This window comes from Ambystoma mexicanum, chromosome 11 (genome assembly GCF_040938575.1).
Source record: "Ambystoma mexicanum isolate Mex_15411 chromosome 11, UKY_AmexF1_1, whole genome shotgun sequence".
In the NCBI taxonomy this organism is placed as follows: Eukaryota; Metazoa; Chordata; class Amphibia; order Caudata; family Ambystomatidae; genus Ambystoma; species Ambystoma mexicanum.
The window spans coordinates 1,053,101,269-1,053,125,521 of NC_090934.1; the positions used below are offsets into that span (position 1 = coordinate 1,053,101,269).

At 45.3% G+C, this 24,253-nt stretch overlaps 1 protein-coding gene across 2 annotated transcripts in view; it reads right to left on the reverse strand.

The window, feature by feature from the left end:
• The window catches only part of LOC138504084 (apoptosis-enhancing nuclease-like), an 87,811-nt gene that overhangs the window by 23,000 nt on the left and 40,558 nt on the right, over positions 1 to 24,253 (reverse strand). For both annotated transcript variants that reach the window (XM_069624294.1, XM_069624295.1), the window contains exons 2-3: positions 7,260 to 8,084; positions 6,523 to 6,723 (exon numbers count right to left, since the gene is read on the reverse strand). In XM_069624294.1, the coding sequence (XP_069480395.1) occupies positions 6,523 to 6,723; positions 7,260 to 8,075 (1,017 nt within the window). In that variant the 5' untranslated portion in view covers positions 8,076 to 8,084. The remainder of the gene's footprint in view (positions 1 to 6,522; positions 6,724 to 7,259; positions 8,085 to 24,253) is intronic.

Consider the following 24,253-nt stretch of genomic DNA (forward strand, 5'->3'; position numbering starts at 1 on the left):
TTGCCACAAGCTGGGTACGGCTGCCTCACCATGTGCCCTTTCCCCTCTCATGCGCTGTGGCTGTCCATGTGGTTGGGGATGTGGGGGCACCACCATGTCCACAGGCACGCCCCGCCGGGTTTCTACGTTGCGCACGCTCTGAGGAAGTGGCTCCTGAAGTGGCTGTTCGCTGCCGCTGCTTGCAGCACAGCATGCCAGAGCAGTTTAGCTTCAGCCGATGTGCTGCCTTGCAATATTGAAGAACGCCTCCCAGCAATCCTAGTGATTTCCATCCGCTTGAGAGTCATGCAATCCCACCATTAGAGGGCCTGGGAAATTGAATCTAAAACCAGAAGAACCCTACAAAGAAGACACAAAAAGAAGTCAGCTAACTGAAGCTTATCCATTGTGAAGGTTGGACCCTAAAGAAAAGTGTGATGGAATCCTATAGAAAGCGGTTTCCCACAAGAGATTAGGTCTACAAGAAGACTATCAAGATTGTACATTTAATTGATTGTTGTGTAAATGTTTACCCCTGAAGAATTTCCTTGTTATTAGTGTGAAAGTGTGGAAGGAATGAAACATGTCGGGTATGGTTTGAATGTTGTATGAAAGTAAGCATGGGTTTTATGAAGACAAAGTGAAAGGTTTTTACGGACTAAGTTGTTTGGCTCTATGATAGAGGTAAGCACCTCGTAGATCCAGATTAAGAAATTAATTTTGTAAAATATTAATTGGTCAAATGATACATGAGATTAAATGTGCACAGCGATAATATATGAATGTCGCAGATACTGTGATTTGGTATATAACTTGAACAACTCTATATTAATGGAACTGTGAAAAAAAGAAAAAAGATAAAAAGCTTTTTTACTGTTGAAACATGAAAAATAAATAACTATTTTTGATAATATGTGGTACAGTTTGAGAATTTAATGGCTTCTAATCTCACACAGTAAGGTTCAACCTTCTATGGATTTGGGGAAGCAAGGGACCGAGTGAACATTGTGTATTGTTTGAAAAGTTCTGTTTTTAGAGGGCTGTTCACTATTGGTCGTAGAAAATATTACATCTAGTCTCTCTAAGTTGATTGCAGGACACATGCTGCCACTATGATCCTGCACACTACTGGGGGCGCATATAGCAGCTGCGCACCAGAGCGGTCAAGGGAGTGGAAACGTGACTTCAGCACTCCGAATGTGCGCTCCACCTTGCCGCGGGTTGCAATATGGGCTGTGTTGTATCTTACCTCGGGTGGTGTGGTGGGGTTCCGTATTGGCGTCATCATGTAGGTGCTCAGAGGGTAGACACTGTCCCCTGGGGAGGGGATAATGGTTGTCATTAGTTGAGTTTTTCCATTTGTCAGTGTGTGACATGCACGCATGTGCAGAGGCATTTGTACTCACCTTTAAGCCATGTGTCGCCATGCCTCCCAGGTTTCAGGTCCCGGTTTAGGAGTGACATTCTGAATATGAAACTATCATGACTGGACCCCCGGATAGTTGGCACATACAGAGGTGATGATTCCCTTGGTATCACATACAACCTGCACGTTGATGGAATTCCAGTGCTTCGAGAGATGTGCTCAGTGGCCCTAGGAGGACGTAGAGCCACATGGGTGCAATCAATGGCACCTAGCACTTTGGGGAAGTGTGGAACCTGTAAAAGTCCCGGACCACGGCCTGCCTTTCTACAGGTGTGCGGGCAGTCATGATCACCAACACCTTGTGTAGGCAGCGTGACTGTAGTGACTGTAGCCTGTGAGACGCCCCCAATATGGCACTTGTCTGCTGAAATGACCCAGTAGCCAAGAAAAGGAGTACATAGAGCACCTTTTCCAAGGGGCTCAGTGATTGGGAGCACAGGGTGGGTGGTGTGAGGTCATCCTCCCACTCAGCAACCAGTTCTAGGATGATATTGGGTGGAAACCTGTACCTGCCATAGACCTGGTCATCAGGCATCCCAAAAAGGCTGTTCCTGGGTAAACAAAATGCGGGGCTTGGCTATCCTCCTCCTCCTGCAGTGTCCCACGACCACTGCTGCGAGGAACGATATATTCATTGTAGCGTTTGAGCTTGCTTGTTGTTTTGCACGCACTTTTATGATGTGCAGGGACGCTTCCGCCTGCTTCCACCTGGCGTACTTGTTTCCGGAATAGCACGTCTTTTGTGGTGCGCAGATTTCCCCTGTTTGATTCCACAAATACGTTTTGTTAGCGCGCATGTGGGCATTGAGGATTTGGCAGCGGTACTTCCCCCGTAACGCCCACATTTTCACGTGTTGTTCCCCATTCCACGTGTTCCGCCCCCTTTTTAGGTGTGTGCGCTGACCTGTGTGCGCCTTCACTGGCCGTCTCGCGCACAGCCTTCGGGATGTCGCAATGACGTGTTCGCCACATGCGGATTCAGCGCACATCTCAGGTAAGCCACGCGCAGCGCATTCCATGAATCGACTAACGGCTGCGTGCGCTGTGATTTTCACGCTTGCGCTTCCCTTTTCAGCGCACATTAATTCCATGAATTACCCTGTAAGTGTCCATGACGACCAAGCTGGGTGTCATGGAAACCAAAAACCAACGTTGACTGGAAGTACTGCGTCCCCAGGGGATTAACACTCTCTGGGTCAGACTACTCTAAATAGGAATTCGATCGATTTCGGGGTGAATAGAAAAAAGAAAAAGGAAATCACATGTTACGTTAAAAAAAAAAAAAAAACACGTGCTGCATCCAACTACAGTCTATATATTGTATGGCATTATCTAGATCAGAAGTTTGCGATACATGGCATGTCAATGCAATGAAACAAATGTTTTGTGCGGTATTCCCTATAGCGATAATAAAATTCTCTGCCCTTTGTGTCCAATGTGCATGTAAGTGAAGTCCAAATGTGTGCATATCAAATCCACGAAAAAAAAGGGGGGAAGCACATATAGGTTGTAGATCCGCGTTAGGAAACTGTTGGGCATGGCAAACTTGTAGAGTTGTTACCCAAACTGCCACATATCAGCCATCTAAGCAAAGGAATTAGCAAATAACATTCCATAAGAAGTGGAAGAGAAACAGCACTATGTCAGTGGTGTGGATACATTCTACCAGGATATTTCTGTGTAGAAAAGTCATGTGGGTCAAGGAATTGGATAGAACACAGAAAATGAATTTCTTGGTTTATGCCACGTGGGCTGAGGGATCCCAGACGGTCGATCCAGAAAGTTTCTCTTCCATCGAGTTTCAGGTTGATGTCTTCATGCAGATTGGTCATATTCAGTCCTCATGCGGATTGGTCATATTCACAACCTCCAAAATCTGAAATCTGATCTGGGACAGATTGTGTCTTTTTTCTAGCCAGTGTCTGGCCACTGCAGAGTTCATGTTGGAATTTCTCATACACGATCTGTGTACATTTTCTTTTTTCTTTTCACCCCGAAATCGATCGAACTCCCATTTAGAGTAGTCCGAACCAGAGTGTTAATCCCCTGGAGATACAGTACTTCCAGTCGACGTTGGCTTTTGGTTTCCATGACATCCAGGTTGGTCGTCATGGCCACTTAAATACTCTTAAAAAGGTGTGGCGCTTTTCATTTTCATTCTTGTTTCAACCATTCGAGTAAGTAGACAGTGTATCTCAGCACACGGTTTACAGTGATCGAAAAAAATGCATCGAAAAAAATGCATTTTTTCAACCCCCTTTTTTACCCCTTAAAACCCATTAGAATAAAAATAAAACCTTTACCTTTAAAAAAAAATCATTTTTTTCAATGCTTTTGCATTCGATGGAATCACTGGCTACCCAGCATACATCTATTTTCCTCAAGATTATGCAAGAGGTGTTTTACATTGATTAAAATCCGGCGCTCTGCACGTCCCGGTCTCAGCTATCCAGCTGAGATCAGGAAATGAGGTGCCTGGGCTAGGACACACCCCTCGGTGTACTGTTCACAGGCGTCTCCTCAGATGCCATGGCAACGGTATTTAGACATCTGTGCGCTGTATGCGCGCTCTCCACTCCTGAATACAAACTTCATTCACCAGAGGTAAGCAATAAGCCCTACATGCACAGCAGTAGGCTTCTAATGTCTTTGATCACAGTCTAATACTTCATTACACATTTTGTATACATTACAGAATTGCTCATGAAGTCTCGAACTGGAGACATACAATACTCAGACAGTGTGTTTAACACTGACGCGCACAGACTGGGTAAGTAAGCAACTTCACTTTATATTTGGAACCAGCCATTCATTTAGAAACGTTTACTGACACAGATTTGTATAATTTGTTTTTAAGAAACCGTAACATAGGATTTTAAACACCTGCAGTAAACACCAGTTTTTGTCCATATGAACAGCGGGCTGCAAGAAAAAAAATAAAATAAAAAAAAGGTACTTTTTTTTGGGTGTCCATTTAACGATCTCCCAGTGCAGATCCGTTCGTAGCAAAATAAACGCTCTTTTTCTTTTCTTCCCTCTCAATGACACTGGATACACATTGTGGTATGTACATGTTGCTTTCTGTGATGCTTTTTTTTTTGCACATTGACATATTTCAGGTTGACTGTTTTATACCTATATCTGTGGATTCGTTGTCATGTTAATCCAACAACACAAATTACTGTAAAATAGAGGGCCCAGCCCTGATGGAGTCCGGTAATCCGAAATGCATTGGCATTCGAGCTCTAACTCTTTTAGGTTACAGCTGGCCTCTCCTTCTGTTGAAGAATTAAATTACGCATTTGATTAAGTACAGTGGAGTATTTTTGTTTACCTTCAACATGAATCTCAGCCTAAGAGCATTAGAACAATATATTGGATGAGTTTCGCTCCGACCATTGCAAAGACTATAGTAACCCCATTAGGGGCACAGTATGAGAGCGACTGTTTACCTGAGTGTTCCATTCAGTTTGTCATCAAAGAATCCAGGCAAATAATTATTCTAGTCTAGTGTTCTACCTCTATCTTCACCTCCCTGGAGTTTGTCCTCCCCCACGTGGTCCTACCACAGTTACCCACCCCAGGGTCAGGTAGCTCCTGCCTTTCCCTGGCCATGTAAGAGAAGCTTCACCCCCAGGGAAGCAGTGACGACATTGCTAGATTCGTCACAGGGAGCAGCTAGTGTATTGCACTTAGAGGAATTAATTTGTATGAGTGGATAGTGTGTTGAGCTTGGAGGGGTGTGGGGGTGGTCAGTGTATTGCACTAGGAAGAATTGGAGGGTACCATGGTGTTGCAGCTTGACGAGCTCTGAGGACATACTTGGAAGAACTTTGAGAGTAGCCAATGTACTAACCACCCAGCTCATGCTCCCCTACAATATACCTCCCCAAGTACTATACACGCCCTATGGGCTAGCCAAACCACAAACATACACACAACATAACTAACATTTGCATACAACAAACAATCCCAGACACTGAGCCTTACCCTATGAATACAACAAGCCAGTGCATGCAATCAACTCATCAGCAAGCCAACACGCAAAGACGCCAGTTTCTCCTGGTTCTCGACCTATCTCATCACTGTTCCCTCAATAGCCCACCCTGCCCTCTTTCTTGCAGAGGCACGTTGAGTGCCAGGAGCCATGCCAATGTTAACAGTGTGCGGTCAGACATAACAATCCACTATGTGTCTGCGGTTTGGTGAAGCCATAATTTCCTTTTAACCAAGAAGACTTTCTTGGACCTCAATTTCAGAGAAGCAGGAGCTGTTGAAAGAAGAAGTCCATAGCTGGCTCCTTGCGAGAGAAAGCAACTCTAGCAAACGAAAATGTGTGTATATAAACAGACTGGAATGAGGTGAAAATGTATCCTAGGGCTTCCTCTGGCTAGTTTAGAAACAATAAAAGAACGGTTACAGAATTGTGTGTGGTTCTGCAAATGCATACAAGAAAAAGAAGTCTTGTTATAACAGGACCTTCAGATCTGAAAACATTCTAAAAGTTAACCAATATGCTGGACAATGAGAGACTACGTAACTTACTGGTATATTGCAACACAAATCTGGCAGAATGCCCAAAAAACAAATGGTGCCCTAATTAATAGGGTACAATTAGCTAATAATCAGGATCTGACTTCAGACTGCCGTAACTACATTTTTACTTCAAGGTCCAACAAATACTTCAAGGTAGAGACTAGAAGTGCTGTGCCTCCTCTATACACCCCTAAATTCCATTTGGAAGGACACATGTCATGGGGTTTGAGAAGGAGCAATAGCTTTGACCCTGGGACTAAAGTGAATGGTTGACTAATAATAACGCACTTTAAACGCTCAAGGCTAACCGAACAGAAATCAGCTACTTACCATGCTCAACCACCAATTGGCAAATGTAAGGGATTTTAAAAAAAGCAATACCTTTTTAGTGGTGTGAAATGTAATAGTCTTGAAATGTCTTGCCATGAACTGAGGGTGAATTACATTAGGCAGTCTTAAAACCCTGACAATTAAATGGTCAGGAGGCCAATTTCAGAAATCCTGCCAGACAAAGCGATGGGAAAACACTTGGGTTACAGATTCTTATGCCTTTAGAAAGACCGCTCACAAACATCACTCACCTGAATTCTTTTGTGAAGGAGTTGCAATGCTAGAGTTTTCAGGGAAACCGTAGCTTTCACAGGAAGTCCGGCTTTCTGGTTCAGCAGTGGCATTTTACTTGTGTCCCTCGTCTGTATACTGGGATGGAAGTACTTCAGAACTTGAAAATCATGATGGAGAGCGTGTCCGATCACAAGCTTGTCTTTCAATATTGCTGTTATCTGAAATAAGAATGGAAAATGGTTTTCATGTAGAGCTGGAGTATATACATGCTGTAAAAGAGGAGTGATCATTCCCCAACTTATCGACTAGGACATTTTAAACACACTTGAAATTATGAAAATTTGACCCAACTAATCCCTTCAAATTGCAAACAGATTATAAGAGCATATACATAAACTTTCCAAGCTATCTTCAAACGACACAGGAAAGATTTAGCAAATGAGCAGTTAGGCGTATTAAATGGGGACACAGTAAATGATCAATGTTCTTTGCAACCATAGATACAGAAACAGAAGCCAAGCCCCAGTCTATGAAAACATGTGGAGATGCAAGCACAAGTGCAATGCATCACTCATGGATTAATATTAAGAGGAACACATTAAATATAAAGTGCGCCAATATATTAGTGGTTGTTCAAAAATAATTATGATCAAGGGGAAAACAATAGGTCGAAAATGAAGAAAACCCAAGGTAATTATAACTTTGTGGTGGTGCTACTGATAAAAGTGGATTTTTAAACCAAATGGTCACTTACCTCTTTTCGGGCAATAATGAAAGGAATGGCATCTTTCATATCCTGCTGTGTAATGCCACTCCAGCGGGTTCGGTAATCAAATATTGGCATCTCTGGCATAATATATTTGTCATATATAACATCACCTGCATAGTTCACCACACTGCATCGTGCCAGTTCACTAACTTTCCCTCCTGGGCCAGTACCAACCATCTCACAGTCAATTGCTACGCACTTTGCAGGCGATGTCCGTGGTGGGCATGGTGACGAAGGCCTGCTAGAGGCAGAGCTACCTGGCATTGATAATCCACTGTCATAGCCGTGGATGTTCGGGAGGAGGGCATCCGCTCTCTTAGCAGGGACAGGCAGAGATGTGGCCAAAGCCTTCTTAAGTTTGTTAAACCTCCTCAATCTGTGTTTCTCCACTAACAAATTCGATGATATAGAAGCAGTTGGACATCTACAGTCAGATTGAATGTGCAAGCTTCTGTCCAACTGAAGGTCAGATCTGTTGGCCAACCGTTTAAGTACGACTGAATCGGACCCCTTTTCAGTTTCTTCTTTGGTGCTCAGCTGCTTTCTTTGTTCCAAAAGTGCTCTGTGGCACAAAACACGCTGATGCTTTCGGCTCTTCCTTTTTTTCCGCTTTACACCAGCCGTTCTATTCTGAAGCTCCTGCTGCACATGAGGAGAACTCTCAAATAGATCAGAGCTGCAAAACCCATGGAAGAGCTGTGTAGCTCTTTTATCTCCAACCTTGGTAAAATCAGTCATCTCACTGGACGGTATGAAACTGAAATCGAACTGCATTCTGTTGATCATGGAATCAGACACCATTCAAAAAACCTAAAAAGAATAAATCAGATAGCAGTTAGAGACCTTAATAAACATGGAGAAATAATAAACTCCTTGTACTACCATAGAACATTACAGACAGTGCGCCGGATACAATTTTGAAGTGCGAGTATTTTACTCCCTATTTTTTTTTAAGTTAATTTTTTTTAAGGAGTAAAAAGGTAAGACCGATTCGCAATGGGATGAAACAAATGTTTTTATACTAAATATTTATTTGCACCCAGTTATTGATGCACAATAAAAAAAATACATTTTCCCTCTTCAGATTAGGCAGCAATAAAAGTAGTTTATTTCTCTGGCATCATTTGTACTACTGGTCCAAACATATCCATGCAGCTAGCTGTGTGGGTGATAGCAAGGGCACAAGCCACCCACTCTTTCCAGTTTCACTGTTGGGAGAACTCCCCATTTTTGCTGTTTGGGACAATTTGCCTATTTTGAGGGAGTAAAAAATGGCCAATGCACCCCTTATCTGTAGGGCTGATTAAAGACAGTGATAATATTTGCACCTCTTACAGATGAATCAAAATTGAGCATCAGCCTTAAATGCGAGACAAAACGGGCAGCATGTTGCAGCTTGCCCAAAAGGATTGCAGTATTTTAAAAGGCAACTCAATGTTTATTAAATAAATTCGTTTTTATCAAGGAATATGAACATAAATGCACGCAATTCATAGTGCTGAATCAATCTCCGTTTAAGATCTGTCCACTAGTATATAAGCCTTCTAACAATAGGGAGAAAGCTTCAGTAACATGCATATGGCAAGAAGACATCGGAAACATTCCGCTCCTAAACATTCTGTATTCTGCCAAACCCATCATACACTCCTTTTCTGGGAATCCGCATGCTATCCATCACAACTCAAGTTGACCAGCATTTATATAAAAAATGGCTACCCAGAGACTGCAGATTTGTTAGGACTGCCGTATTGTACAAGTAATTAATTTTGAAGAGTCCCTCTCAGTCTTCCTGCCTCTACCTCTCTTCCACTCTCACCCGCTACCGGTTTTCATTTCCCAGCTATATATGTTTTGCTAACATTAAACAGTACAAGGACACGTTCAATTCTACTATAAGCCCAAGAAGAAATATTTTTGAGATCACAATACATCACGGACTTTGCTATGATCATGCTCCACACCTTCTTCCCAACAAAGCTCAGCCTTTTAACATGAGGCTAGTAGCAGTGATAACATTCTTTACACAATTTCGGTTGGAGCAATTGTTTGACGAGAAACCATTACATCCTTTGCTTGACACTAACAATATATCTCCTGACCCCATCCTTAGAGCAGTGTTAGCGTGCATTTAGTTGTATCTGGCTCAAATAAGCATGTTGTGGGTTTATCCTGGTACTACTTTTACTGTCCGCTGTTGTCTTGGCACCCCAAGCCAGAGTAAAGTGCAGCTGCACCATGGTTCGCAACATGTTGTGACCCATTTGACTGGACGAAACTATGGACGACTGTGATTAGAGAGACTTCCCAGGGCCAAAACATTGCATTCAGAATTATCCAGGCAAGCGCAGAGCCGCTGCAAATGGATACACCATGCTGCTACTGCCTAGACTCAATCACTCTCCACGATACAGACACTGCCTTGCGCAAAACCAGAACTGGAAGGAATAGGCTGACTCCACATACTGGAACAATACACGTGGTTGGGACGCACATCCATGGCGGTACCCTCACACTTGCAATTTTCAACACTTGCAATTTTCAACTCGAGCAAGGAGAGAACAAGACACAAACACTGTCGCCTGCTGTCCCTCTGAAGATCGGCGAGTAGAGTGAAGCCTCTTTGTATTCAGTGATATTACTTCTCAGCTCCAATGCCAGAGTTACAGATTTTTCTCTGTTAGCGGTAGCATGCATTACTTATAAGTTCCTATTGGTCTATGCCCTGGTCCTCTGCTGACGGAGATCCAGCGTAAAAGGGGGCCAACAAAACAGACTTTGAACAAAATATATTGGTTGTGCATTGCATACTCCTACTTAAAGCTATTACATCCATTACATTCTACCACAAATTCTAATTGTGTCAGGTCCCTCAGGGGATTGAGTTTCCAAGAGTTTGTGTGTACCGTGTAGCAATTTTTACCTGATATCAGAGGGCAATTTTCCTGTCTGAGGAATCATTCATCGAGACAAAATGACACAGGGAGTCACAGACATACATGCATCCATGCTGCTGGAAGTATCTCCAGATAGGACATCAAGAACCTGGAGTCAAACCTCTTCCAAAGTGATGGAGATCCCCATCAAAGTCTTGTCGCACGATGGGTGATAGACTATGTCCTGGAACAGCCAAAACCTAGCTCGGACTGTTGCTGCTGCTGTGTCATAGACCTCACCCCAAAAGGTTACCACAGTGTCTGTGAATACCCAAACTGCCTATGATGTTATGGAGGGCACTCCCATCAGACATGTCAGACACGTCCCAGCTTTTAGTGGGATGGCTGTCCCAAAGTTCACATTGCACAAGCTTTCATGGATGAAGGTGTACATGACGACTGTGCCCTGGAGCCCAGACTTGGTGCCACCACCAAAGTGAACATTGAGGACGAGAAAGGATATGCAACTACGTTGATTGTCGATAAAGCAAGCCCCCAAACTAATTGGAAAGATTCTGGCCTTCAATGATTAATATACCATTCAACCATACAGCCGTGAAGGTAGGAACAAGGTTCCCCAGGCAACTCAACCCTATTATCTGGACCTGAATTGTCCCTATATCCCAAGATACTGGAGCAAATGCAAACCAGGTACAAGGTAGATCTTGAGAGTATTTTTACAGGGACGAGCTATCTCAAGTCGGGACTGCACATGCACTAAACTTCTCCAGCAAGCAGAGAGGGCACTGCTCCCTCCTTGATAGTCAGGAAAGCGAGAATGCCTCCACTACTGGGCAAGAGCAACTACCTTGATGCAGAGGGTGGGCCTGGGGCTGGATACAATGGGCAACACTCAAATGTTGGCTTAGGCTGTGGAAGCATATCATAGAATTTGCTCATAAGTGGGGAGGATGGAACGGTCACAGCCTCACGGACCCAGAGTGATACCATTGCAGAGGAACAGGCCAGTCCTGGAGGAAGCCTTTGCCTTGTATTCCAGAAAGCAACAAGAGAGCTCAGGGAGGAGTGGGGTGGGGGGCAAATGACCTGCAAATTCCTACCACAGCCGCAGTCTGGCGAAGGCTGTTGGCAAAGGCCGACGCCGCTCTCTGCAGCTCCGCTGCGAGGGCCTCACGCCAGGAACCCCCCCAGGAACCACAGCTGCAGCCCCCACCCCGCCGCCATTGGGATGCACGCGGCCCGGCCCGCGGTGCTCATCGAGGAGCAGAGCCCCTCCCACACAGCGCGACTCCGCACAGCTGGTCCCAGCACAGCTGATCTGCCTGCCGCGCCCGCCAGCCCCTCCTCTCCTGCTTTAAAGAGAGAGGAGGCAGACCAGCAGGCGAAGCCGCAGTCTGGCGAAGGCCGTTGGCAAAGGCCGACGCCGCTCTCTGCAGCTCCGCTGCTCGACGGCGCGCAAGGCGCTATTATGCTGCCCCACACAAGGTAAGGCCACCTGCCTCAATATCTGCATGTCCCCCCCATCATGGGGGAAGGCCCTCCCTACTACTTTGCGCACAGTGCCGTGCAGCTTCAGAAACGCACGACTCCGGTCGCGCACCCGCCCCACTATCACCTACACCCCGAATATAGTAGACCGTAACCTTAAGGTAGGTCTCAGATGTTTGCCGCCGTCACGCAGGCACAACTCTAACTCGACCTACCCGGATGACACTCTTGTGCCCCACAGGCCTGCCTGCACCATGGCACCATTGTACACTGAAGCCATTGCACCTCATCTCCGCCCAATCTCATCAGACGCCCAAATCTAAAAGCCCATTACTAACACTCTCGCAGAACCACCATCCACGCCCAGGCCAAGTGATGCTTACAAGCCCAATGTTGCCACTACTGTCTCTGCTGCACTTATACCTCATGTGGACTATGTACAGCCTGTTATGCCTAGTGATGCCCCCATGCCAAATGTTGATATTGTTGACACTGTTGATACTGCTGCCCTTATGACCAATGTTGTTTCTGCATTACCTGTTATGCCTAGTGATGCCCCCATGCCAAATGTTGATATTGTTGACACTGTTGATATTGCTGCCCTTATGCCCAATGTTGTTGCTGCATTACCTGTTACGCCTTGTGATGCCCCCATGCCAAATGTTGATATTGTTGACACTGTTGATATTGCTGCCCTTATGCCCAATGTTGTTTCTACATTGCCTGTTATGCCTAGTGCCGACACCACGACCAAGTCCAAAAACATACCACCCCCTATCCCTGACCCACCCACTACCCCCCCCAGACCACCCACTTCCATCACACCTCCAACGGTCCACACCCTTAGTTGCGCCCTGCTCAACGCCCGCTCCGTACCTGCCCACGCCCTCGACATCAACGACCTGATCATTAAGGACAATCTTGACCTCCTATTCCTCACAGAAACCTGGCTCAATGAAAGTTCAGGCCCGGCACTATCTTTGGCTATTCCGTCTGGATACTCCATATTCAGGAAGAACCGCACCTCTCAGAGAGGTGGTGGCGTGGCCCTCATCGCCAGGGAATCCTTTGTTATTAGGGAAATGGCAGGGCAACTTGACCACAATAGTGACTACCTCCCACTCAAAATTAATGTCTCTCCTAACTGCACCATAACTGTGCACATTGTCTACAGACCTCCGGGTCCTTGCACTGACTTCCATGATACCATCATCCTCGCACTGTCCAACAACATCAAAAAGACTTCCCAGGTCATACTCCTGGGCGACTTCAACCTGGGGCTCAATGACCCCAAGCACCCCCATGCCAAAACCCTCAAGAACGCCCTATCCACCCTGGGCTTTGCGTAATCTGTCTCTGACTCCACCCACATCAAAGGGCGCACCCTCGACTGGATCAGTCAACATAGCTGCTCATTACTTGTCACGGAAAACACGCCCATCCCATGGTCTGACCACCATTACATCCAATTCAACCTTCGCACCAAAAAAGAGACCAACTCACCTCCCGCCCCATGCCCAGCTACTCTCGCCAGGAGCTCCCGCCAGCTCACAGTCGAGAATTTAGCACCCTACTTCCGCAACCCGGCCTTGCAGGCCCCATTCTCTAACAACCCAGAAACCCTAGCCAACACTTTCAAAGAAGTCATCACCCAAGCAGTTGACGCCGTTGCGCCACTGACCCTCAAAAAAGCCAAGAAAACCAAACACACTAATTCATGGTTCTCCAAAGAACTCCTTGAACAACGTGCGCAAAAGAGGACTGCCCTCTCCACCTGGAAAACTAACCCTTCAGAAACCACCAAAAATGCATTCAAAGCCATCTCTAAATCCTACAAAACTAACATCACCCTAGCTAAAGCTGCATCCTTCAACGCTAGGATCTATGACGCCAAATCGGGGTCAAAGGAAATCTTCACCATATTCAGGGAACTGGAAAAACCATCCTCTCCTCCTCCCGCTCTCATCAAAGATGACAACTGGTGCAATAGCATTCAATCCGCAATGCTAGACAAGCTTAACACTCTTCAAGCTAAAATTCGTGGCCACCAAAAAGCCCTTTCCCGCCTCATAGCTAACCTGCATAGTCAACCCACCACACCCTCCACCACTAATCCCTCTCCATCTTTTAACTTCAAAGACATTACTGAGCACGAGGTCATCGCCCTGCTTAAGTCCATCAAACCTTCCAACTGTAAGGGAGATGCTTGTCCAGCTAGTCTCATTAAAGGATAGTTCCGGGACTTTTTTTTTATTGTCCCTACGGGTCGGCCATGTGTTTGTAAGCATAAATCGGTAGATCGTAGGAAACTTTCCTATGGACCTTACCCGACTTTTCGCCCATTATCGCACTCGAAATCAGCCTCCATTTTGTGATAATCCTATCATTCCGCCGCATCGACCTGGCTCACCTGCCTTTGCGGCACTAAATCAAATCCCCCGCCCCTGAGCCTGACATCAGCAGACGCGTACTGCCCATTTCAAGCACGTCTCGTGTCAACAATCGCTGCGCCTCAGCTATTGACGTGTTGCCATGGAAATGGCAGGACGCCTCTTTCCCCAATAAGTATAAACAGACCGTTTCACAACATACAGCAGCAGATTTTCGATTCCATTCCTCTCTCTGTGTTACTTTGAGTATTCTGTGACTCGTTTCAGTGCTCTGGTCAGCTACCTTCGCCGCTTGTAGCCCGTGTGAACACCTGTACCATCTCTGTAAATTATTTTACTATCTTTACCGCACAATGGCCACAATAATGCCGTATATGTACGAGCCCGAGTACACCGAGGAGGAACTACTGGAAAGGCAAGCACGCGAAAACGATGGGGATTCGGACGGCAGTTGGGAGGACCAGTCAACGGATGAAGAGCCTGGACCATGTCGCATGGACGGCGTCTCCACCTGGTGCACGTGCAATCGGTGCGAGCTAATGCCAACTGAGGAGGAGAACTGCTGCTGCCGTGAAAATTCCGGGTGCTTGGCCTACATTTCGGAAAGCGAGCAAAGTCTTCAGGAAGGCGAGCAAAGTCCGCAATGCATCACCGAGCTGCCAGAGTTCAGGGAAGCCTGCCTCTCACGGACAGTGTTGAGGATGATGATGGTGCTTATGCACGAACTTCGTGGCACTGTTCGTCCGCGTAATCCGAGTAACGAGTAAGTATACTCTGTTTGTGATGTCAGTGATGCCACCACTATTTCATGGTCGTCTCCCACATATAAAATTACATTTACATATCATTCGAACGCATGTAAATTGGTTCCATATAGTGCATTTTCTAGATATAATTTTTTTCTAAGAAAAATGACATGTGTTACCTGAATCGACATTGATAAGAAAGTTTGGTCAGTTTAATACAGTTTGCATCTTTTTTTTTCACAGGTGGTACAGGCTGGTGGCCTATCGTTGCTTCACTTGGTGGCTTCACGGGAGGCTCGGACACCGCGTTCGGAGAGTAATACCTGCCTGTGCGGTACTTGCCATTAGACAACATTTCCCCAGTGACAGTGGACAATACCGCGGATTTTCCCTCGATGTGCTGCAACCTCAACTTTACAATGTGTAATGTTTATTATTTATGTTTAATTAAAATCTAAAATAAAGCCCAACATATATTTTAACAATGGTTGTTTTGATTTTTTAAATGAATCTAGTGTGTCTCCGTTGAATAGCCTTCCAGTGCCTTGTCTTGTCACACCACATGTCTCCGGCCAGCATCCTCCCTCACGCTGGCCGCACACCTTCAATCCACATAACCGTTGAACCCATATATGCAGCAGTCATACATATATTATTTTGTGGGTTGGCATCAAGCGTTGGCAATAAAAAGCTGTTGGATTTTATTGATACAAAACATGGTTATAGGTAAATAATAAATATGGTTGATCATAATAAATCCTCTTTTTGGGCACCGGGTACAGAGATGACCCCCATATATTCTCCTGGGAGGGTGAGGTATTTATAAACTCACCCCCCTGCCTTCCATGTAGTAGATCCTGCAGCCATCCTCTTACATTCAGTTAGATGGCCTCTCCTTGGTGAGGCCCTGCGGCAAACGGGTCTTGTCTGCACGACCACCGCCCCGATCCACCCCCCGCCCTATCAAAGGCAGTTCGCACCAGGGTACTTGCGCTGCTGGCAAGTGGAGCTGTCAGGGAGCGATAAAGGCCAAGAGGTGCCAAAGACCATGTACACTTCAAAGTGGTCTATAGAGCATGGGTTGTTGTTCCCATGTCTACCTCCAGACCCCGTGTCTCCTGCCAAGCATCCCCCCTCACGCTGGACGCCCCCCTGCAATCCGCATAATGCCACGACATATACACGTCATTCATTCACAAACACACCCCTGTTTCGAATTCTTTATAACCCACTTCATATTTCTAATGAGAACTTCTTTGCGCTTTGCTAGTCAACCCGTGAAGGTGCTGGTTATCTGCTCTTCGTCTCTGTGAACTTCCGTGACCACTTTGAGCAAACTCGTCAGTTTGCAACCTGTGAACTGCTCCCTGTTCTACGACAAGAAACTACTCTGATCCCTGCATCTAACTGTTTGTTCGTCAAGGTAAGTCCATGTACCATAATCATTTTGCGTCCAATTTTTTAATTTATATCTATTTGCTAGTAGTCATCAAATTGCATCCATGTTTTCTTTTCGTTCACGACAGTACATGCAAGGAACTAGTCACATGTTCTGAGTTTAGTCAAATTACTTTTTCTATTTTTTGAAAGTTATTGAAATACTTATCCGCATGTGAATAACGTGTATAGTTCCAAGAACCAAAACGGACCTTGCATTGAACCTTTTATGTGTCATTTAATGTTTTAACACATTGGTATTCATAGAGAATTGTTGATCTTTACTTTTCAGAACTTTCCATAATGCCTGCCTGTTCCATTGGCGGTTGCCCTTCGAAGACCCATAACAAATCTGAAGATACTATAATGCATGTTTTCCCTAAGACAATAGATCAGATAAGAGAATGGGTCCGATATTGCGGATATCCAGCCTCTGAGCTAGAAAGTAGAGTCCTTGAAGTCTTTGCGGACAAGAGGGGTGATCGATACCGCATCTGCAGCAGGCACTTTAGCCCAGACATGTACTCCACATCATTGCTAATAAAGAAGAAAACACCGCGAGCGAGGCGAAAATTGCTCTCAACCGCTATTCCCACTCTATTCGTCCACATCCCTCCACTGGTGAGTCAAGTTTACGTATTTGTCTCTCGGCCTTGCGGTAGTGTGTAGCATTAGCTAACAATAATTTCCCCATTTATGTATCCACTCAATATGAAGGCGGAAGATTCTCCATCCGTGTCGTTATTGCAGTCATCAGCCACTTCAAGCGCCTATCGGGTAATCTTACTTAGCTATTCTGACACTGACTTGTTTTAGGCATGTAAATCAATAGTTTTAATTGATCGTGTAATCATTTTACCTAATGGTACACCACAGTACTCGTCCTCTAGTCTTTGTTTTCAGTTATAATTATTGTTATCCAAAATAATGCAAGTACTGTCTTTCAGGGAGATGCTGAGGAGTCCAACGCATTGACGACAACCGTAGATGTCACTCAGATGCTCGAGGTACGTTTCCGGACAGTTCCATCGATGGAGATCATCAGATCTTGCATTCTTGTAGCGTGATTGTTACACACAATGTTTCTTTCGTTTTTAGCCATTGGTATGTCCTTCTGTCGTCGCCCTCCTATGTGTCTTCTTTTTTCAATATTGTGTTCATTACTAATGAAAGTCCTATGTTTCAGGGAGTCGATGGAGCATTAGTCCAAGAAGAAGGGGGAGCATGCAGTTACGGGTCGGCGCAACAGCTTGCAGAAGTGTGCACCGCAGTTACAGCGTCCCTTGATGTTCTTATGCATTTCGAGGTATGGATACTGACAGATCAATCATGCGAGATCAAATGACGTGATTACATCCGCTATACTTCCTTCTTTATTAACGCAAGTACTATGTTTCAGGGAGCTGACGGAGCTTCTTCAACAAGAACATCACCCCTAGTAGTTGATGCAGATCTCTGGGTGGTGACACTTCCAACGATGGAGCAAATCGAATCATATTTAGATATCCATTATTTATTTTAGACAACTGATCATTTGTGCAGGTCTATTTAGATGAGCCGTTGACGCCTGCAGAAAGTTTATGTTCTTTTAAACAAAATAGAAAACCATACTAATGCAATTACTGTGTTTCAGGGAGTTGCTGAAGCGTCATCTTCAATAATATCATCAATGGAAGTCTATGCGGAGCCCGAGGTATGGATCTTGACAGTTCCATCTAACTAGATTAACAATGCGTGAACTATTGTCGTTTGAATGTTCTACACAATGCGTTCATTCGTGTTTTGCTATTGAGATGTACGTATGGGTATTGGTCCCCAAGTACATTTTGTGTTTTCAATATTATTATACATACTAATGAAAGTTCTATGTTTCAGGGAGTCGATGGAGCCTCAGTGAGTGATGGATGTGCTTATCATGAAAATATAGTCGTTGCAGCGCGAGAGGAAGTGGAGACATGCACACACGAGTCGGAGCAACAGCGTCCAGATGTTGAAGTTCGAGGCAAGAAAGTTTCAAAGAAAAGAAAGCAAAAGAAGGTTAGTGTCCTGTTCACTATATTATGTTGTTTTTCACTGTTAATAGTTCAATACTGTAAGTTGTGTTTAAACTGAACATCCCTTTTCTAATCTGTCCTCTAGTTGCGAGTGGGTGTAAGAACTAGATCTACACAGACAGTGAAGCGAACGAGAGATGTTGCTTGTCAAACCTTTTGGCAGGGACTTGAGACTGGAGAAGCATCGTGCCAATGGGAAGAATATGAAGTGATTGACAACGGAGCTATACCACCACCAGCCATTGATAGTGAATGTCCTCCTGGTAGTTTGGATGCAGTCGGAGATCAATTCACAGAATCCACACCCGCAAAAAATAAGAGCGCGCGAAAGTTGAAGACATTGTTTTTTTCTCCCATCTCCGGACAAGGAACAGATGTTGCAATGGAAGAGAATGAAGTGGACGACAATGAAACACCATCAATATCACTCAGCATAGCGGAAGACGATATCAGAGATTGTACCTTTCATGCGAGTGACATGTCCTCAACGTTACAGGCCGAACCAGCTGGGATGCAGAGTGACAGTATAAGGAAAGAGGCCAAATTCATTGTATTCGATAGCGGTTTGATGGATATTATTATGATGATGAAATGTGGGCATTGGGTTGGTGGGGAAGTATGTGGGGAGCCATTGATTAATGTGACTCGTGCAATTCGAGGCACTAACCTTAAAATACATGCCACCTGTACACAATATCATCCGTTCGCATGGTCTGCACAACCCATGCTGGGGCAACTGCCAGCAGGCAATCTACTTTGTGCAGCGGCCGCACTTTTTAGTGGTTCAAGTTTTAAAAAGTTACAGTATTTCTTTCAGTTTGTGGGAATCCATTTCATTGCGAAAAGTCAGTTCTACAAATACCAAACCGATTATCTATTTCCAGCCATCAGCGAAGCTTGGAGAATGGAAAAAATGTCAATGGAAAGTACATTCGCGGGCAAACGCTTCAGGCTAGCCGGTGATGGACAGTGCGACAGCCCAGGATTTTCAGCCAAGTACTGCACCTACCACTTTCAGGACATGGAAAGTAAGAAAATTGTGAGTTCGGTGGTCGTGCAGGTGTCACAAAGTACATCCTCAGTGGCCATGGAGAAAGTTGGCTTTGTAGCATCATTGCAAGAACTACAATCGCGGGGAATGGTGATCGACCTGATAGCCACGGACAGACACGTTTCAATTGCCAAGACAATGAGAGAAGAGTACAAAAATATAAATCACCAATTTGACGTATGGCATCTTGCAAAAACAATCAATAAAAAATTGTCGGCTGCAGGAAAAAAAAAAGATATGCAAGGTATTTCACAGTGGTCCAAGTCAATCAGCAACCATCTTTGGTGGAGCTCAAAAACATGTGAAGGGTCGTTGGAAATTCTACTGGAAAAATGGCGGTCAGTAATGTTGCACTGTAGCAACGTACATCGATGGTCGACAAATGAGCATTTCCACAAATGTGAACATGGCCATTTGTCCACAGAGGAGGCACGGAAGAAGAAGTGGTTGATTCCTTCATCACCCACTCACAAGGCCATTGAAAAGATTGTATTTGATAAAACTATAACAAGAGATTTGAGGGGACTCACGGAATTCTGCCACACAGGAGATTTGGAGGTGTTCCACAATATGTGCCTAAAGTACAGGCCCAAAAGATTGCATTTTGGCATGGAAGGCATGATAAATCGGACTCTTCTAGCGGTCTTGGCACATAACCATAATGTTGGCCGTCAACAAAGTAGGACGACCGGAACTTTAGGGACGCTTCGCTACAATAAGGCCTTCACTAAAAGAAGTAAACAATGGGTGATCAAACCAGTGTTTGAGGATATGCAATATGAGTTTATTGAGAGACTTATCGTAGATGTCCTCGATAGGCACATACATGGAGTGGTGAACGAACCTATGCAGGGGACAACTGCATTGCCACCCAACATTGCCTCTGTTCCATGTCCACCTAAAGCAGAGCTCATTGAGAAATACACATCACGGTTTAAATGATTGTAATTTGATTGTCTGTTCTCTCGAGTCTCCTCATGTTGCAGGCCCATTGCAATTAAACCAAACAGTAATATAAATCATTTTTACAAAAATTATAGAATGTTTCCGTATTACAAACACATGGCCGACCCATAGGGACAATAAAAAAAAAGGCACGCAGACAAGATGCCCTTACACTAACTGGAGCTAACTAGAAATGTGTGCTCGCTCAAAGTGAAGGTCAGCTGCTTTGATGTTTTGCTCGGGTGGCGGAACGGCCCACGACCCAGTATAAGGTTCTATTGTGATTTGACCTTGACAGGCCGGGACCATCCTGAAAGACTAAGAAAAGATAATGAATAAAATTTCAGAAACGAAACGATGAGCCACGTTCATTAGAAGAAGTAACGTCGGCAAAGAAGGAGTGGTGTTTCGGGTCTGCCCTACACAGAGACACAATGGAAAATGCAAATATAATGTAAGTAACTTTTGATGAGTTTATACCGCAATTTCATTACTATACAGTGGCTTTAAAGACGGGTTCAGTTGTACTTGTTCGTTCTATGTGGCATATTGTTTTCTACCGCGCACTATCTTGAGGAGAAACATCTGCTTTTACTGAAGCACCTCAAAACCTTCCTCTTTGCTTCTGCTTTCTCTCTCCCTCTCCCCTGCTACAACTGGTCCACTGTCTGCGACCTCGGTCCTGGGCCCTTCCACTCTCCACCTGCACTGCCTCCCTGTCAACCCCTGCACTGGGGGACTGTCTCAGTATCCTACAGCCCCCCCTTCCCAGCACTTGTTCTGCACTTACCTTGCACTTGCCACCAGCTGGCCCTATTTATTTATTATTTTATGCTACTTACCTTGTACTCCACTCCCCCCCCCCTCCCTGCCTCGCCACGCCTTTAAACACTTGTGTACACCCAGTAGCGCTGTCCTCGCTATGATTTTAATAAGGATCTGATGGTGAGACTAATTTCATTTTTTATGTTTTTAGGTACATCATTCACTACTGTCTGTGTCACGAGTACCGGACACCGGCGGACGGCTTCTACAGCCGCCAGTTGCTTCTCCGCGTGAACAACGTTACCACCCTGACCATTTTATGGGACGATCGCCAAGTACAAGTATGCCCTTACGCGGTACTAACGGTTAGATGCAACATACCTACCGTTGTGGTGGCCTAGTGCCTCGTTGTTGGAACAGCCATGCGATTATCAGTGCGACCGAAGAGCTTATTTTTATCGTAAACCAACACCCTGTGTACTGCACACGAACATCGCTTCCCTCAAGACGAACTAATTTGGATCGAGAGCAAAGAAAAATGCAAATCGCTGAATATTCTCTAAACATTTGATGTCCAATAAACGTACTTTGCCAAATGTACAATCTTGCCGTTTGCTTTTAAACCACGGTTTCACATTCCGAATTGTGGCGCTGTATTGTGAGATGCTCTAAGACCCTGTGTACAGCAAAGGACCATCGCGTTCCTCAATACGAACTTTTTGGAACATGAGCAAATAAAAATGCAAATCGCTGAATATTCTCTAAACATTTGATGTCAAATAAATGTACTTTACCACATTTACAATCTTGCGGTTTGATTTCAAAGTACAGTTTCATATTCCGAATTGTGGTGCGCTGTATTGTGAGCTGATCTGTGTTGATTTCCGGGGTCTGTGTGGAGTCGCGTAGAAGACGCCTGGGCGCGTTTGCCTACGCAGCTCAGTCACGTCACGGATAGAGGCGGGGAATATGAATGTTTTGATAAAGTCTGTTTCAGGGGCGGGGGATTTGATTTAGTGCCGCAAAGGCAGGTGAGCCAGGTCGATGCGGCGGAATGATAGGATTATCACAAAATGGAGGCTGATTTCGAGTGCGATAATGGGCGAAAAGTCGGGTAAGGTCCATAGGAAAGTTTCCTACGATCTACCGATTTATGCTTACAAACACATGGCCGACCCGTAGGGACAATAAAAAAAAAGTCCCGGAACTATCCTTTAAAGACTCAGCACAGATCCTAGCTCCATTTCTCACAGCATTCATTAATTCATCCTTCCAGTCCGGCCACGTTCCAACGGGACTTAAGGAGGCCTGTGTACGCCCACTCCTCAAAAAACCTTCGCTGGACCCAACGATCCCGGGGAAATATCGACCTATCACCACTGTACCCTTCCTGCTGAAAATCCTGGACAAAGCAGCTTACCTGCAAGTCCAAAAGTTCCTTCCGCCCACGACACGGTACCGAAACGGCTCTCCTGGACCTAAAGAACCAAATGGACGATCTAAAAGACGCAGGGAAACCTGCTCTCCTTCTGCTCCTGGATCTATCCGCCGCCTTTGACCTGGTGGACCACAACACCTTGTGTCACCATCTAGCTACCCAAGCTAACTTTTCCCCCAAAGCTTGCGAATGGATTACCTCCTTCCTCCAAGAAAGGGCCATGAAAGTGTTCTCCGACTCAGCCTGTGCCACCCCTAGCCTCATCACCTGCGGTGTGCCTCAGGGCTCATGTATCACGCCCACGCTTTACAACCTCTTCACGAGGCCACTGTTCAGCATCCTTGACTCCCTGGGCATCTCGTATACAAACTATGCGGCTGACACCCAGGTCCTCATCCCACTCACAGGCGATTACCTGGCGGATACTAAAACTCTTACCACCATCTACTCCACTATCCAATCCTGGATGGCAGATAACTGGCTATGCCTTAATAGTGAAAAAAACCGAACTCCTCCTCATAGGAGCACCTTCCACGTTGGGGAACCTCGGTGAACAGTACACTTCCTTCACTATTGACAACATTCCCATCAAGGTCTCCAAACATGTGAAGACACTCGGAGTCTACCTAGACTCCGACTTGTCAATGGATAGACAGGTCAATGCCATTGCCTCCTCTTCAGCCTATTACTCGAAAGTCCTCAACGCTGCCAGACCTTTCCTGTCACGCCAGAATTGCCTCACCATTGCTAGGGCAATAATTGGATCCAGGCTGGACTACTGTAATGCCCTACTCGTTGGGATCTCCAATAAGAACCTGGCCAAACTTCAGCTAGTTCAAAATAATGCTCTTAGGGCGGCCACAGGCACCGCGAGAAAAGACCACATCTCAGAAGTCAGAAGACAGGCACACTGGCTTCCGGTGAAAGAGAGGATTGTTTTCAAAACACTCGCCCTCACCCACAAATGCCTCCATGATCGTGCCCCACCCTACTTGACCCAAAGAATCACCAAGCACTCTGCCATCAGACCATTAAGAATGTGCTATTCCAACACGATTGTCACGCCCAAATCACGCAAGGTGCGCGCTGGTGGTGCCAGCTTTCCCACTCGGGCCGCCACCCACTGGAACGCACTGCCACCTCACATCAGAATGATTGAATCCCACCAAGCCCGCCGCAAAGCTGTTAAAACCAAGCTCTTTGTATGAAACGTACCTGAATGCATTCTGTTACTGTATTATGAATATCATGCCTCACCTGCAACTATGCCTGTAATTTTGTATCCATAAGACCTCTGGTCTCATGCATATCTGCTGAATTAAGAATCCAACACTTACTTGTAACAGCCCCTCGATGCCCATGGGCTGCAAGTGCGCTATACAAATGCGAATAAATAAATAAATAATGCCTGTGAAGAAACATTTGCTAGCCACAAGGCACAGAACTGTTGGATTGTGAAAATCCAATACCGAATTCCAGAGGAAACCCACAGCCCCATCAGAATCAGCTTTGTGAAAAAAGGCAGTCCATCTCCGGGTGACAGAACTATGGGGTTTATGACACCATTTGGTGCCAGATTTATGTCTGAACATTGTGGAGGCAGAACAAAAGTCCTCTGGATAAACCAAAACAGGCAGACTACATTGTTAGACAACTCTGGGAGGGCAAGTCAGAGTATTGCAATATGGGCTTGCGGTTGCATACATGGAAATCGCTGGTGCAGTGGATAAGGCAAGAGGTCAAGCGATGTGTGTTTAACCTGCAAGTGACA